At 42.3% G+C, this 17,620-nt stretch overlaps 1 protein-coding gene across 7 annotated transcripts in view; it reads right to left on the reverse strand.

The window, feature by feature from the left end:
• Positions 1–1,038: 1,038 nt before the first annotated feature.
• The window catches only part of si:ch73-103b11.2 (protein outspread), a 40,436-nt gene continuing 23,854 nt past the window's right edge, over positions 1,039–17,620 (reverse strand). For 4 of the 7 annotated variants that reach the window (XM_058061470.1, XM_058061471.1, XM_058061473.1 and 1 more), the window contains 16 exons: positions 17,351–17,407; positions 17,187–17,255; positions 17,019–17,108; positions 15,462–15,571; positions 15,282–15,320; positions 13,394–14,138; positions 13,215–13,331; positions 8,894–12,568; positions 8,327–8,474; positions 8,154–8,259; positions 7,919–8,078; positions 6,851–6,958; positions 6,686–6,772; positions 6,456–6,618; positions 5,109–5,194; positions 1,041–2,861 (listed from right to left, as the gene is read on the reverse strand). In XM_058061470.1, coding sequence (XP_057917453.1) covers positions 2,790–2,861; positions 5,109–5,194; positions 6,456–6,618; positions 6,686–6,772; positions 6,851–6,958; positions 7,919–8,078; positions 8,154–8,259; positions 8,327–8,474; positions 8,894–12,568; positions 13,215–13,331; positions 13,394–14,138; positions 15,282–15,320; positions 15,462–15,571; positions 17,019–17,108; positions 17,187–17,255; positions 17,351–17,407 — 5,832 coding nt within the window. In that variant the 3' untranslated portion in view covers positions 1,041–2,789. Of the gene's footprint in view, positions 2,862–4,883; positions 4,969–5,108; positions 5,195–6,455; positions 6,619–6,685; positions 6,773–6,850; positions 6,959–7,918; positions 8,079–8,153; positions 8,260–8,326; positions 8,475–8,893; positions 12,569–13,214; positions 13,332–13,393; positions 14,139–15,281; positions 15,321–15,461; positions 15,572–17,018; positions 17,109–17,186; positions 17,256–17,350; positions 17,408–17,620 lie in introns of all 7 variants that reach the window. The other 3 variants (XR_009120747.1, XM_058061472.1, XM_058061469.1) reach the window with 3 other exon arrangements.

Below are 17,620 nucleotides of genomic sequence, written 5' to 3' on the forward strand. Positions count from 1 at the left end.
CTCGGCCATCTCTGTGTGGAGTTTTTTGCATGTTCTCCCCGTGCATGCGTGGGTTTTCTATGGGTACTCCGGTTTCCTCCCACATTCCAAAAAACATGCTAGGTTAATTGGCGACTCCAAATTGTCCATAGGTATGAATGTGAGTGTGAATGGTTGTTTGTCTATATGTGCCCTGTGATTGGCTGGCGACCAGTCCAGGGTGTACCCTGCCTCTCGCCCGAAGACAGCTGGGATGGCTCCAGCACCCCCGCGACCCTCGTGAGGAAAAGCGGTAGAAAATGAATGAATGAATGAACTTTTATACTTGACTGCTGTGCCCCGCTTTTACCCATGTTTTAACTGCGTATAAACGAATGAATGTTGTATTTTAATGTATCTTTTACTCTGTTTACTTGCTTTTATTCAAGTCCATTTTTCTGTAAAGCGTCTTTGAGTATTTTGAAAAGTGCTATACAAATAAAGTGTATTATTATTATTAATAATATGCAACCTGGGATCATGATCACAATTCCAGGTGGACTGTTACGTGTAAAATGTGTAGTATGCCCCGCCCCCGTCAATTTTGTTAAATCAATGCGGCCCGCGAGTCAAAAAGTTTGCCCACCCCTGCATTAGGAGCATGCCGCGACGTTGTCAAGCATGCATACAAGCTCGTGGGGGCCACACAAGATACTGAAAATCATTTTGAGTTGCCGAAATAAAGTTTTGGAACAAATGGACTGGCTGCCACATCTTCATTTCACTCTGATTTTATGGTGTCTACACAATTGAGCCCTCTGTAGGCTGAAAACTTTTATTTCCATTAAAAGACTGGCATCCTTTTGTTCCTAAGACACTGCCCTGTCATTATTTGTATGGATATCCAACTTCATATTGAGATCTGATGTATCTAATGTGTTTCTTTAAAGTGCTCCTTTAATTTTTGTGAGCAGTGTACGTATATATACACACGTGTACATATATATACACACGTGTACATATATATACACACGTGTACATATATACGCAGTAGTGTATGTTACCACCAGATGAACCCCCACTGCCAGTTAGTGAATGGTGTATTAGCATGCAGTATATTAAGTGTCATATCTCCCTTATCAGGTCAGACATGGGCCAAAAAGTCAAGCAGACCCCCAAGCTAAAGTCGTCTGAAGGTGTCACCTGTGTCTCTGCTCCTAAATCAAAGACCCTGCGCTGCTGCAAAGGTCATCGACCCCCAAGCTCGACAATAACTTACACAAAAAAACCACACACAAAGTACCTGTGTGCCCCCGAGGAAGGCTGCTAAACTGGATGTCCTGTAGCATCTTCTACGCCTTCACACCAAGGACACCAAGGAAAGGTCAGCTGCCATTGCAGGAGGACCTTCGGTTCGACCCTGAAGAGGTTAAATCGTCTGTACTTCACGTACAAAAATATTTAAGAAAAAATATAGCAAAAAATGAGCAAGAAATGTTATTAGTACAGATACCTCCTTCTCATAAGACAAAGTCTCTCTTCTTGAAGCCAGAGGCCAAGTCAATAGCACCCTCTTGTGGACAAAAAAAAATCAAAGCAGCACACAGATTGATTCCTTCAGTTCTGATGAACAGTACCTGGATATCTTTCCTGAATGGTGCACATATTACTCACAAATTACTCACAAACACTTCATTTATTTCATGTTATACATTAAAATAAAAAATATCCATATATTTTTCATATAGCGCTAATAAGCAAGTTTAAAACAAGAGCACACAAGTGTTTCATGTGGCATATATATATATATATATATATATATAGATATTGATATATGTACAAGCGTGTACAAAGCGTGGTTTTGAATACTATACAGTGTGTTTCCATAGCTGCACAGTTTGTTTTTTCCGCTTTTTAAATGGGTGTTCTTCACTGGGTTGAGGCACAACTAGAATAACGCGGGGGGGGGGACAAGTGCTTCGAAGTAATGCTGAAACAGTAGGACTTGCAAAAGCAAAGCTTATTAAGGTTTAGGGTTCCACACTAAAAAAAAGCGTCTAAAGTAGGCGAAAAAAAACAAAAAACAAAAAGGAAGGCCACGTGCTGCAATTTGCCAATGAAATGACACAGAGTATAGTCATGCAAAGTCCTAAAGTCACACACTTGAAACTGGATTGGAGTACATCACAGAACTTGTCGCCATGTTTGGTTGCACTGCAATAATCATTGAAAAACACGCCACCGATTAGAGACAAAAAAAACAACAAAAAAACGCTGCCTCAAGTAGTCAAGTTGTAAGTGCAATCCCACCCTTTACCACCCAGCCCTCTCTCCCCCAATCACACATATTTGATATAAAAAATTAAAATACACAATCCACCATCAGTCAAACTAAAGTACAGCAGATGCCCCAACACTCGACAACAAACCATACACATACTGTATATGTCCAGTAGTTATGTACACTAAACACAAACCATTCAGATATAGAAACCGTAACATTAATAATAAAATACAGCAGACAATTCATATCAGGAAGTATAGATATATATTATTATTATACTTATCCATTTTGGCATTCAGGAAGATGATTAAAAAGGCTGTTATGTGTCCCTCCCACAGCTTATTTCACACATCTTCAACTTCAACAACATTAAATACCTTTTTCAACATGCAGAAACTTGTTCCATTTAAGCAGAAGGTTCCACCTTTCACACCATGTGTCCCATGATGATGATGATGATGATGATGCTGGCAGAGTCATAGCAAAATATAAAAAAAAACCAAAAAAACCCAAAGGCTGGTAAAGAGAAGCTTCAGATTCTTGACATTTAAATCTTTTTGGAATCCTTTGCCTCAAACAGCTTCATGCGCTCCTGCACCGTCAGTCCCTCTTTCAGGCTCTGGTAGGGACAACAAGCAATGGGACATGTCAGCACAGAAAACCACGTCTGCTTGGCTGATATGTCATGCAAACACATTGTAGTGATGAAGATCTCACACTACAGAAGATTAGGACAGAAAAACAAAAAGGGGGGGGGGGGGGGTGTAATAAGAAAACAAGGATTTTTACAAGACAAAACCTGCAATTTTTTCTTTCTTATTTGTTTTTTTTTAGTGGTGGTCAAAATTTCCACTTTTTTTTTTTTTAAATAATAGACTAAACACAACACAAAGAAAACTACTAAAAATTATGTAAAATTACAAGATTGGACAATTACTACTTTATTATTTTCAAATTTCATTATTCTTAACACCAATGTATAGTTTATTCTCATAATATTGCTACTTGTTCTGCATAATATATTCTCAAAAAAGTACGATTTTACTCTAACCTTGTAAATAATAAACTACTTTCATTCATTCATTCATTTTCCACCGCTTATCCTCACAAGGGGGTGCTGGAGCCTATCCCAGCGAGAGGCGAGGTACACCCTGGACTGGTGGCCAGCCAATCACAGGGCACATATAGACAAACAACCATTCACACTCACATTCATACCTATGGACAATTTGGAGTGGCCAATTAACCTAGCATGTTTTTGGAATGTGGGAGGAAACCGGAGTACCAGGAGAAAAAGCCCACGCATGCACGGGGAGAACATGCAAACTCCACACAGAGATGGCCGAGGGTGGAATTGAACTCGGGTCTCCTAGCTGTGAGGTCTGCGCGCTAACCATACGACCAGCGTGCAGCCAATAAACTACTTTGTTTTCATAATATTTCCTAAAATATATGTATTTATTCTCATATTATTGTGACTTTATTCTTGTAAACGTTCATTCACGGAAAATGACAATTTTATTCTTGTAACATTTATATATTATTTATAATTTGTTCTCAAAATATTGTGACTTAAAAGTGGAACACATATTTCTTTCCATTTTCTGTGCATTCTCGCGCGAGAAAATGAGTTAATATGAGCTAGCTAATAACGGACATCGTGATGTTGACGCTAAAGCCCTCACAAAAAAAAAACAAAAGCGCCAACATTGTTCCATTTGCATAAGTGACCTATATATTAACCAAGCTACAGTGATATTACAGCAGCTAGCATGAAAAACTATTTTTATCTGGCGGACTAACATGACACGTCGCTAGTCTAAGCATCATTCACAGATGGAAGAGTGGATACCTAGCACTTGATTTCACTACAAAGACTCAAGATGATGGTTTGCTCGTTTGGACTGGAGCAAACGTCTTGTGCTGGAAGATACAGCCATCCTAAGTGTTGTCGCTGCTGTTGACGGAACTAGTACTAATATTATAACCAATATTATACTAATGATACCAATATTATAATATAGTATCAAGTATCAATGCGCCTCAAAAAGAAGTTTAAAAGTGTTTTAAATCATCAAAATATGGCAAGATACTGCAACTATGACATGCTAGCATGGATATCAAATAATGCAACGTTGGTAGAGGGTTTTTTTTGAGGGCTTCATCATGGAAATAGGTGTATCCCAATGACAGCATTGTTAGCTACCTCATATTAACTCATTTTCTCGTGTTATAATGCACAGAAAAAGAGGAAGAAATATGTGTTCATGTTTCAAGGATTATGAATGATGGGCAAAATCGTTTCAAAATATAACTGTGTTAATATAATATTATAATACAAAATATTGTAACTGTATTCTGGTAAGATTTGTACTTTCATCTCAAAAATAATTGTAATATCATGAGCGAATTTCTAATAATATTGAAACAGCACAGGTCAAACTTTCCCAGTCCAGTCTTTAGTAAATGATGTTTTATGATTGTGAAATCTAATCTTCAGATTTTTAATATATGCTGAAATGATTGTGTAGCGTGGGAGGTGCAGGTTGGGATTTAAAAAAATAATAAAAAAAGGAAAGAATGGCGGTGTGTTCATGCAAGGATGGTTATCTCTACTTCATGCTTATTTAAGTATACATACAGCATATCCCGGGACGGATTTTGGGGGAGGGCTTAACCCCACAGGGGGAGTGTCAGCTGTCCCATGTGACCTGTTCAGTGACAGACTGGTGGACAAAACAAGACACATGACAAATCTGGCAGGACTCAACACACGTCTGATGTGATGTGGTTGGGGCTGTTTGAGACGTCACATGACGCGGGGGTGCGAGGGTTTTTACTGCGTGAGGAAGGACTGACGACTTACCTTTGACCTCACGCCTCTGGATGACTTGGGGGCGGTTGATTGATCCTTTTTCGTGAAGTCAGGGTTACTTTTGGATTTCATGATATCTTACAAAGACAGAAATAAGACTTATGTCACCTCATTAGCATATTTATTGCACACCATAGCAGTAACAGCAGAAAGGACAGGCACCAGCATATACAAATAGGCGGTGTGGACATTGAAAGGGTGAAGGAAAATAAATTTCTGGGGATCACAATAGATAAAAATATGAGCTGGAAACCTCATATTACAAATATAACATAAGGTGGCCAGAAATATTTCAATTTTGAACAAAGCAAAATTTGTTCTCAATCAGAAATCACTCCACACCCTTTATTGCTCTCTGGTTCTACCATATCTTACTTATTGTGTGGAAATATGGGCTAATAACTATAAAAACAATCTTCACTCGCTAAATGTACTGCAAAAAAGGTCAGTAAGGATAATTCACAAAGCCGCCTACGGAGAACATACTAACTCATTTCTAAAATACTTCAACTTGCTGATATAGCTCATCTTCAAACAGCTAAAATAATGCATAAGGCTAAAATAACAAAATAAAAATATAATAACTAAATAAATAAAAATAAATAAATAAATAAATAAATAATACAATAACTACATAAATAAAAATAACCAATTACAAATATGATCTCAGGGAAGAACTACATTTGAAACACTTATATGCTACGACTACGTTAAAAAGCCATAGCATTTCAGTATGTGGAATCAAACTATGGAATGGATTGAGTAAGACCCTCAAACAATGCACAACGATGAGCCAATTCAAGAAACAATACAAGCAGTTGATGTTTGCTAAATACAAGGATGAAGAGTCTTGAACCAGTCATGATGTGCTATATATATATATATATATATCACTATATTGACACTTACTATGGTACCCATTATGTCATTGGATGCTCATATCACCTCGTACTTCGGTACATGACAAAAATAATATCAAATAAAATAAAATATTTAAAATTAAATATATATATATTTTTTATTAAATTATACTAGGAAATCAGGAAGTGAACAAATGTAACAGTTACTGATTGTAAAAGTACCAGATGGAGGGGTAGGATTTAATAAGCTTTGCTTCTTCCTACTCCTTTTGGACATGTGGAACTGTGAACTGATTATGGGATGCACTCAATTGTAATCTGATGCATGTTCAAATGAAATAAAACCATTACCATTACCATAATATTTGAATCCTCTGTTTTCCTCATAGTATTACGAGTTTAGACTTTTCTCATTAGAATATTTCATTAAGTTCATATTTTGAGTAATATTTGTAGTACTTTTAGATACGCAGCTTACCATATCCAGACGTAACGGCCCCATCAACAGTCCTCTCCCCCAGAGCTTCAGTGGCGACGAGCAGCTTCTCCTTCAGCTTACCAATGTCACAGTCCGCCTTGGCTTTGACAATGCTCAGCTCCGTGTAGATGTCTTTGTATCGGTCTGTGGCGTACTTCTTGTCCTGTAGGTTTGACATACAGTATATGTCATGTCCCCGAAGAACAAAAAGAGAAAGCGCCTTCTCTGACCCTCAAAGCCGACTGCAGTTCGTCCTTCAAAGAGTGGATTTCCTGTTTAAGATACTGTATTTCCGACTCCTTGATTCGAAGCAGCACCTTCAAAATGGCAGGAGGAGAAGAAGATGAGATTAAGAAACTATGGAAGCCGGAGTGTGAGCCTCTTATGGGACATACCTCCAGTTCGTACACATCTTTACCCTGCGTGACCGGCGACAGCGCTGTCTCGCCGCTGAAACACGAGCGCATACGCGTGATCTCTGCGGACAGGCGGTTATTCAGTTCCTGTTGGACCACACGGAGATAGTCACGGATGTCATTGGGTGTGATGGTGCATGTGTGTGTAATGTAATGTAAGGTTTTATTTCATTTGAACGTGCATCAGATTACAATTGAGTGCATCACATAATCAGTTCACAGTTCCACATGTCCAAAAGGAGTAGGAAGAAGCAAAGCTTATTAAATCCTACCCCTCCATCTGGTACTTTTACAATCAGTAACTGTTTGTTCACTTACTGCTTTCCTAATATATATTTTTTTTTTTTGTCGTGTACCGAAGTACGAGGTGATATGACCATCCAATGACATAATGGGTACCATAGTAAGTGTCAATATAGTGATATATATATATAGCACATCATGACTGGTTCAAGACTCTTCATCCTTGTATTTAGCAAACATCAACTCCTTGTATTGGGCGGCACGGCGGTCGAGTGGTTAGCGTGCAGACCTCACAGCTAGGAGACCAGGGTTCAATTCCACCCTCGGCCATCTCTGTGTGGAGTTTGCATGTTCTCCCTGTGCATTCTCCGGGTACTCCGGTTTCCTCCCACATTCCAAAAACATGCTAGGTTAATTGGCGACTCCAAATTGTCCATAGGTATGAATGTGAGTGTGAATGGTTGTTTGTCTATATGTGCCCTGTGATTGGCTGGCGACCAGTCCAGGGTGTACCCCGCCTCTCGCCCGAAGACAGCTGGGATAGGCTCCAGCACCCCCCGCGACCCTCGTGAGGAAAAAGCGGTAGAAAATGAATGAATGAATGAACTCCTTGTATTGTTTCTTGAATTATCTATATCAGCAAGTTTAAGTATTTGTGATTTTAGAAATAAGGAGTTAGTATGTTCTCTGTAGGCGGCATTATGAATTATCCTTACTGACCTTTTGCAGTACATTTAGCGAGTGAAGATTTCTTTTATAGTTACTACCCCATATTTCCACACAATAAATAACCAATATTGTAACCTGGTTGTGGGTGTTGAGCTCCTGGTTCTCTCTCTGACACTGCCTGAGGGCCTGCCTCTCGGCCTCCAGGGCCTGAGCCAGATGGGCGTTCTCCAGACATTTCTGAGAATACTGCTCAGAGAGAACCTCCAGCTCCCTCTGGATGGACTGCAGCTCCTCCCTGGATAGATACAATGACCCCTAGTTGTTGGAGCAGTTCCCTTTCATAAAGCAATGGCGCTACAAGAAAACCTACTCGTATTGTAATCGCAGCTCATCGATATCAGAGTTCAGTCCACTGAGCTGGGAGCGCTGGGTCTTCTCCAGCTCCTCCTTGTGTGCGTTCTTCATAGCTTCAATAGCTTGACATTCAAGGAGACGGTAATTTATAGGTGGACAATTTAGGGTGAAATTAGACAATTTGTATACCAGCGATGGTGGCAGCAGTCTCCTCGGCCAGAAGCCTCTCTCGCTCTTCTACCAGTTTGGAAATCTCCCTCTGATGCTGCCTCTGGAGGTCGTCAACTACCTTCTGATGGGTTTCTTCCATTGCTGCAAAGCCGCGCTCGCACGTGGCCTGGTGACCAGTGGAAGGAAGAAACTGTTATAAATCTAGAAAAAAAAAATTAACCAATTCTACTTGAGTACATCTTGTATCACGAGGCTCAGGCTAGTCATGCAAGATCACCATAAGCAGCGATGCAAGCCCTGTTATGCTAGTTAGGAAGTTAAAGTAGTGCAGCAAGCCAGCACAGGCGAGAAATGAATATTCTAATCGTGAATGCAAGGAAACGGTCAAACAACATCATTGATGGTTATTAAACAATCATTGTGCTTCACTGTATGAGTTTGAGAATTTCTTTGTCAATATCTCTCAGATTTGAGTTAGTTTTTGAGTCTAATTCATTTAATGGGTGCCAAATGGTTACCATGGCTATGTTCTCTTATATATTCAAATACTTCAGATTGCTAGGATAAAAATGAAAAAAGAAAAACCTTAAGACTTTCAAAGTCTCTCTGGTATTTCTCCCTCAGGCTGGCCACATCTCCTTCCAGGTGCTTGTTCTCTAGTTCGTCCCTCATGCTGTTCATCTGAGTCTCCAGTTCCTGGATCCTGTCCTTCAGAAGGACCATGGTGTCCACCTCCGACATGATCTGTACACCCCACTTGCTCCCTTGTTCCTCCTCTTCCATCGGCGCTAAGGCCTCAAAAGAAGCCTGGTGGGACACCTCAGGGTCTTCTTCTTCTTGGGCATTACAAATGGTGTCCTCATTCTGGGACTGAACCTCGACAATCTCCTCTTTGTAGATGTGCTCAAGCTGAGAGATTTTCTGCTCAAATTGTTCCTCCAACTTTCTCACGTGACTCTGGTGCTGCTTCTTCATGGTGTTCATGTCCAACAGCAGATCCTTCAGTTGCTGCTGGCTGTCCGCCGTGGCCTCCACCAGGGCCAACTCTGTTGAGGCCCGGTCTTTCTCAGCGAGGTTCAGCTCTTGCTTGTGCTTCTGCTTCAACTCCTCAGTTTGCATCTTAAAGCGTTCTTCCAGGAGCACCAGCTTCTCTTGCTGTTGTGAGAGTTGGTTAGAACGTTGGCTGACTTCACTCTTGAGAGTTTTGTTCTCCTTCTGGAGAATGGCCAGTGTTTGAGAGAAGTTGTGACGCTCCTCCTGAAGGGATGTTTGGTACTTCTCATGGATGGTCCTGATGCTGCAGGCATGCTGATGCACCAGGATGTCCATGTTCTGATGCGCTTGTTTACACCAACCCACGTTTCGGTCATGCATGGAGCGTAATCGGCACGCCACATAAGCCACCTGAGCCTGGATGAGGGCTTCTCGCATACAAATAGAGGTACTTGTGAAGATATGAGATGTTTGGGGCCCCACGAGTGCGTTAACCATTTTAGCTAGTTCAGGATGGTTACCACTTCTTTGTATTTCTTCAGCGTACTTATAGAGCTTCGCCGCTTGGTGTTGGAGCTCGGTCACCAAGCTGTCATGGGCATCTTGAAGAGACTCCATGGACTCAACACCACAGGATGGGACTTGCTCGGCAAAATGTCGTTCTATGATTTTTTCGGCAAGCTCACGGGCATCTTGCAGTTCGATCTGCTCTGTGTACGGGGCAAGTTCAGGCGGGCAAATATCAGCCAACTTTTGTTTGCCGAAGCCAAAGTTGCTTTTAACTTCTTTGATCACACTTTTCAAATCGGACCTTTTGGAGGCTTCAATAATCGCCTTCAAGGCAATTTCTCTTTGCTGCAGATTGTGATGAGCTTCAGCCAGCTCCGCTTTAAGTTGCCTGAATTTCTCTTCGTAGCAAAGCTTGAGATTTTGAACGGAGTAGGACAGTTCTGCTTTGATTAAGGTATTAAATATAGCTGATGTGTTTATGTCTGCATCAGCTGCAACACTGGACTCCTGTGATTTGGAAACATTCGAACCTTCACACGGTGTCGCCTCTTTCTCAAGTTCCTTCCAGAACGCATTCTCCAACATCAACTTCCTGGTCAAGACATCAGCATAAACTATAGCTAAACAATCTTTGTCTTCGCTTTTAATGTTCTCTATGTCCTCCCATATTGCAGTCAGCGTCTGGACAAGGTCAGACTCGGAGGAGTGAACCAGCAAAGCCATTTTATTCAAAACAAGTGCCTCAAAAGAAAGTGTCTTGGCAAAGAGATCAATTGCATCTTTATCTAAAGATTCTGACGTCTGACGGGGTGCGGGTGATGGTTCTTCCAAGGTCTTTTGCCCATGGAGGATATACACTGAGGCACTGAACAGCTCATTTTCAACCTCCGACAGTGAGTGAAGCTGTGAATCAGCGGTATCGTGAGCGCCGGATAGAATAGCCTTGACTTTATTTCGACTGGTTTCCACACATTGCAGGGCCTTTGCATAGGGATTGTTTACAGACGGCCCACAGGCACATTTTAAATCTTTGATCTCAACCAAATTGAGATCTTTCTTGGACACATCTTCAGTATGGATGGGATGCTGCTCCTGTAGATTCCTAGTTAGATTTCTCAGTTTTTCCTCAGTAGTGAGCAGTTTAGTTTCTAGAGCATGTACAATGGAGATAAACTTCTCAGAGTCGCTAGCATGTGGGAACGGGGTATCTGGGGGAGAAAGTGCTTCAGCTAGATCAAAGTCTTTCTGGTTATCTACTTGTCTGGTATCGTCAAGTGTACTGCCCATATGGCAACCCTCTGGGTCATCCAAGTCGATGTATTTTTGGCATTGGATATTAGAAAAACGGATTCTTGGCCTTTTAGCTTGAGACTCCTTGTCATCTGTTGAGTTTTCCATTTTAGCCGCATTGTGTGAAGAAATAACACGTTCCCGTTTGCTCGGTTCTTGGACTTGTTTCCTCCCTGAGTGTAGATCAGCGTATCCCAGTTGCAAATCACTGAGGTGCTGCTCAAGCTCTGCGATGCGGTCCTCTGCCACCACAAGCTTGGCTTTAAGATCTTGTTCAGCACTGCCTAGCTTAACTTTCTCCACCAGATCTCCACTCATTTGACAAAGAAGGTCTTCCTTTGCTTGCAGCTTCTGTTCAGTTTCCTCCAAGCTGTTGCCAAGTACAGTCATTTTAACAAGTGCCTCTCTCAGGTCCTCCTCTTTGCGTTGCATCAGTCTTTCATACATTTCCTTCGTCTGCCGGATCTCTTCCTCTTTCTCTCGGAGGAATTGGCTCATTCTCTGAAACTCCTGGGTGGCCCTCTCGTAAGAGTTCTCCAGAGAGCAGTAATCTGCCTCTTCCGTTTCCAGGCGATTTTGAAGCTTGTTGACCTCTCGGTCCGCCTCTGCAATTTGGTTAAGGAGCTCCTGACATCTGCATGTGAGCAAACCTCTCTCTTCTTCTAGCCTGCGTACACTCTCCCTCAGTGACTCTACCGTGTTGGTCTTCTGGGCAAGCTCCTCTTGGACCTTTAGCATTTCCTGCCTGTATTCAACTCCTGCTGAAGCCTGCTTCCCTCTGAGTAGGGCCTCCACTTGCTGTTCGGCCTCGAGCAGCCGGCCCTCCGTGCTTTTCTGTGCCGTTTCAGCTTCGGCTATTCTCCTACACAGATTTTGTCTTTCCCTCTCGTGACTCTCCTGAATGCTATGCTGCTCTTTTCTCAGCCGTTCTTCCTTCAGCGCCTGACCTTCCTCTGTAGCAACGAGCCTCGCAGTCACCTCTTGTAGTTTCTCCTGTAATCTCTGCATCTCTCTGGTGTGGTCTCGCTGCAAGGCCTGCTGGTGCTCCAAATGCCTAAGGGCCTGGTTCCGCTCTAAAAGGCTGGCCTCTACTTCACGGAGTCTATCTTCACTGTCCTTAAGCTGGGCTCGCAAGGTGGCCTCGCTGTGCCCATGCGCCTCCTCTTGTTCCTTTGAACGTTCTTGTTCCAGCTTGAGTTCATTGCGCATGCGGGCCACAGCTTGTTCACTTGCCAAGATTTCAGCCAGTGCAGATGCCAACTTAGCCTGCAGGGCCTGGATATCGGCCTCGTGGTGGTCTACTGCATCCTGGGCTTCAGTGTAGCTTCTCTTTAGTGTCTGAATCTGCTTTTCAGTGAGGTCCTGTTTGCGTTTTTGGGACTGTAATTCGCTCTGCAAGTCTTGGTTGAGCTTGTGCAAGTGTTTCCATGGCATTCTGTGTGGCGAGGAGGAAGGGGGTGTTGTGTTCTTGAAAGAGATTGATAAGACAAATTTGATTAATGACACGGCTTTACGTTCCCTCTGTCATACGGAGAACCACATCTCTCAAATTTCTGCTATCAATCTCGTTTGGCAAGATTTATTTATTTTTTACCCTCATGAACTTCCACTGTGCTTTTTCCAGGTGATAAAAACTGAACAAACACACAACAAATTGTACTGTAAACACAAATAAATTACCATGTGTGATAAGTGTACATTTGACATACTCCTGTGATGTGGTACTATAATAATGTGCATTAGTTTCCAAAGAGATATTAGTTCAAGTATGCATTTCTCCAAACCCAAAATACATGCATAATACCCCAGACACACCAAGCACAGATGGAACAAAGAAAAAAGCACAGTGCAAGGTTTCTTCATCAAGTTTCTTACCTTAAAGGTATGGGCATCCGGGCAAATCAGTTATTTTCCCAGGAGATGTGAAACTCCGCAACAAAAATTAGTACAGCTCATGCTAGGAACACCACAACCACCACAACCATGCATTTCAGTTTTAAGAGAAGCACCCGCGCCAGTTAGTAGAATCCCATACCATGTTCATAATACATAATAAGCAAGTACACCATGAAACTCATTGCTGTCGGTTTTACTTGAAACGATTGACCTGTACCTGAAGGACATAGCCCTCTCTGGCACTGTGTTCTTTTCCCAGTGCATCTTCCAGCTGCTCTTTTAAAAGCCTGTTCTGTCTCTGCAGTTGGTCCAGTTCTTTCTGCTTCTGTCCCAGCTGACAACAGAAATAGACACATTTTATTATGCAATGTGTTTACACATATTAAATGCACAAACCTCTTTGTCTAGCAGTGCAGCGAGCTCATGTGGAGGCAATCTATCCGGGTTCCCTGACGCAGAGGCGATGGGCACCTGCTTCTCTTCCCTTAGAGGTGTTGTTTCAACCTGATGCCATCGCTGTTCAATCTCTTCCTGCACCCCTGAGGTTCCTGTGAACTTATCTTCCTCCACATTGTGAATGGCGGTAAGGTGGTCAACCTCCATCTTTCCTTGCTCTTGACGTTCAGGTATGGGTGGCTGCGCTGGCGATGTCGTGTTTAACGTGGAAGTGACAGTATCAGTATTTGGCAAGTGGTTTGCACCAACTGTGCCCCTCCTGTTATTCTTTTCCGTAAGTTCCATTGTCGAGGGCGGGTGAGTGTCTGAGATGCAGGAGGATTGAAGGGCCGAGGTAGACACAGGAGAGGATGACGACGAGGAAGGAGAAGAGGAAATGGAGCAGCAAGAGGTGGAGGTTGTGGAAAGGGATGAACTGAGGTCAACTGTGTCTGCTCGCTCCTTCACGGGCTTGTCTGTCTTTTCGATTTTGAACTCAGACCAGTCAAAAGTCTTTGAGCGGCCCTCCCGTCGGCGCTCGCGGACCCTGCTTTTCCGAGGCTCGGAGGGAGGCGTGGAGGCACTGCTGCCAGTTGGCTGCCTGTGGCCATCGGTCTTTGGCTCAAGACAGGGGCTGGGCTCAGATGTGATCTGTGGACAAGAGTCCAGCAACACCTGAGCTTTTATCTTCTCTTCAGGGAAAGATCTGAAATGAAATAATGGCACATCTTTGTAATCATTGCATCACGGATGCAATACAATGCAACAAGCTTTGTCAGACAGAGCGTACACATAACACAATGTTGACAGTGGAGCACCATTTAAAGGTGCAGGTAAATATGTTAAAAACATGACAATACACAATATTAGACAAATGACAAAGCATTAAAATCCACTCATGAGGCACACTGTATTGGGCAGAAATCACCTTTAGTTTTTACATTCATAAGCTAAAATAAGGGTTGCACGGCGGAAAGGGGTTAGCGCGCATAACTAGGAGACCCGAGTTCAATTCCACCCTCTGCCATCTGTGTGTGGAGTTTGCATGTTCTCCACATGCATGCGTGGGTTTTCTCCGGGTACTCCGGTTTCCTCCCACACTCCAAAAACATGCTAGGTTAATTGGTGACTCCAAATTGTCCATAGGTATGAATGTGAGTGTGAATGGTTGTTTGTCTATATGTGCCCTATGATTGGCTGGCAACCGGTCCAGGGTGTACCCTGCCTCTCGCCCGAAGACAGCTGGGATAGGCTCTAGCACCCCCGCGACCCTCGTGAGGATAAGCGGTAGAAAATTAATGAATGAATGAAGCTAAAATAAGTCTGAAGCCTTCCTTAATGTGAAGAATATATTTGGTATTTGCAATTTGCAGCACACCGACTGGCACAATTCCAGTTACAGGCAGGAGAGGTCATGTGACTGACTAATATACTTTCATCACATAGTGTTGAGGATGTGTCAGAGGGGAAATGAGATGTCACGGTGCTGAAGAATAAGAAAGCGGTATCTGAGGTGAGTGTGTGTCTATGCAGAAATGCCAAAAATATCACACCTTCTGTCCTTGAAGGGATCAGCCCAAGAGACAACTCACTTTATGACTTGCATCATGTAATATATGTTTTGAAAATCTTTAAGGTAAAGATCTAAGTTCTAAGAAGGGTTATTCTAGTGCGTTGACGTGATTACTGTTTGGCTCCACAGTGGCCCAACTCACAAGGAGACATGACTAAACGCCACATGACATAGGGTAGGACGACAAACACGCTGGGGCTGACATTGCTGAGCAATTACATCACTATTACAGGGCGGAGGAGAGGGAGGAGATATTCAACACACAAGCTTTCCAACCTGGGCTTCAGTACGGATAGTTTCAGTGAGATGTTTTTCCTGGAAGCAGGTTGTAAACACCGGTTGGGGGAGGAGGAGGAAACAGAGGGTAAGGAGGAGAGAGGGATTAAGTTCAAGTAGGTGAGAAAAGCAGCGCTCGTATCTGCCGGCGGTCAAGTGTTGATCCTCTCTGGGTATTACCGAGTGACATCGGGGGCAATGGTGGGTCGAGCATTCTTCATGATGGCCTGAATCCAGTTGCGCCGGATTCCGGAGGTCATGGCTGACAGGGTGCACGCTCCTTCTTTACACTAAAAAACAAACAAATCAGAGAGGGTATTTATTTTGTCTTTGACAACACATTGCAGTGTCACCAAGACTATTAAATGGCACATTAGTAGCTAATATGCATTACATTCCATGTAAACCTACACTGCATAGCCGAGCCGTGCAAACTAGATTGTTGCACCTTGTGATTATTCACCCTACTTTGCACAGAAGTGACTTCAGCAGCTTTCCGAGGAACAGTCTAAAAATATACTCATAGGTTTTATGCCCAACTATTTATTTGGCACATAGACAGCAAATTACTGTGCCATGCTAGAATCTTGTGTCACAATCACAAGCATCCTGATTACACTTGACAATGTTGGTCATATCATCCTGTACTTCGGTATGTGACAAAAAATAAAATAAATAAAAATAAATAAAAAATAACAAATTCAACTATATTAGGAAAGCAGGAAGTGAACAAATGTAAGAGTTACTGATTGTAAAAGTACCAGATGGAGGGGTAGGATTTAATAAGCTTTGCTTCTTCCTACTCCTTTTGGACATGTGGAACTGTGAACTGATTATGTGATGCACTCAATTGTAATCTGATGCATGTTCAAATGAAATACAACCATTACCATTATTACCATTACAATAGGTGTGAAACAACTGAGCTATGAGATGTTGAATGTAACTCCTTAATATCCCAATGTGGAGAAATACACATGGCTATTACAACATCAGGAGCAACAAGTTTGGGGGAGAAGCTGGAATTTAATGGCTTTCCCAATTACAACCCAGACATAGTGCTCATATACTGGGATATTATATTGGAGACTGAAGGTTATTATCAATCAGCCACTTCCAGCCTCTTTGTGGTGAAAAGGAATTGTGGGTTTAAACACTGGAGTTCTTCGCCAAAGACAACGATCACCTTCGACTACACTATTTGTGACATTGTCCAACAAATAGCCACAGACGCTGCTTATAGCAAATGTAACAAAAGATAATGACCCCATTGCTAACTATTTGTATGGAAAGTTAAAACCAGCAGGAAATAAAACACTGGCATCCAAGAGATAATATTCCCATTTACAGCAACTATATATGTCCCAAGAGCTAAAGATGTTTAACAGCCAAGAACAGAATATCCTATAGTGGTCTTACAGTACACATATACCGATTATGCAGGATGAGTGATTATGTGGGTTCACGACGGAAGGTGAGGCTTCAAACGGCTGAGGCACATTTAGACTATGGTGTCACAGAGAGATGACAAGTCATGTGACTTCCATCATGGCAGACAAAAACAATCAGTTCAAAAAGAGAAACAGCAAAACCTGATACCTTAAGTTGCACCACATGCTGTCTAAAGCTGTTTATAGGTTGGCAGCATACAGCGGAGCTAAACTGTGTCGACAATGTGTTCTGTCCTGACAGCTGATAAATGACGCAAGACAATTGATGACATCGATCAACACTGACCAGGATTTGGAAGCCATAATTCCTCTGGACGGGAAACTCTTTGACATCATAACATGTTGACAGATCAATTTCACCATCTAGTTGTGAAGCCTTGAGAAATCAATGGAGAAAGCATTAATTCACAACACAATAAGAAATGTCTAGGAAACACATGAATAGATGTCTTACCTCCTCAGCTATTGAGTCCTTGTAGTACCTCAGACTCTGATCTGTGAGAACAAACCAATGTTTCTTCCACTAAAAAGGGAAGGGGGAAAAAAAGACCTAATATGACTTGAAATAGTCAACCATGTATGTATATGAAATGACTTATCAAACAGACAGATGATTACCATTCCATCTTCATACAGCTTGGTCATCCATCCTTTTTTGAAGTTCAGCAGATCTGGCTGCGGAGAAGACAAAACCATTATTCCATATTCCAGAGTTGTAAATATCACTAATCTATTATGTAGTCAATGGCAGTCAAGTGACTCCCTGTTAGTGGCACATCAGGAAATGCAACCGACTTCTCAGTAAACTGCTACGTGTGTGCAACATTCAGGTCAGCACCTTAGCTAAGTAAGTGTAGGTGCCAAAAGGTGACGGCAGTTCAACAGACA

The sequence above is a fragment of the Doryrhamphus excisus genome, chromosome 22 (genome assembly GCF_030265055.1).
Source record: "Doryrhamphus excisus isolate RoL2022-K1 chromosome 22, RoL_Dexc_1.0, whole genome shotgun sequence".
NCBI lineage: Eukaryota > Metazoa > Chordata > Actinopteri > Syngnathiformes > Syngnathidae > Doryrhamphus > Doryrhamphus excisus.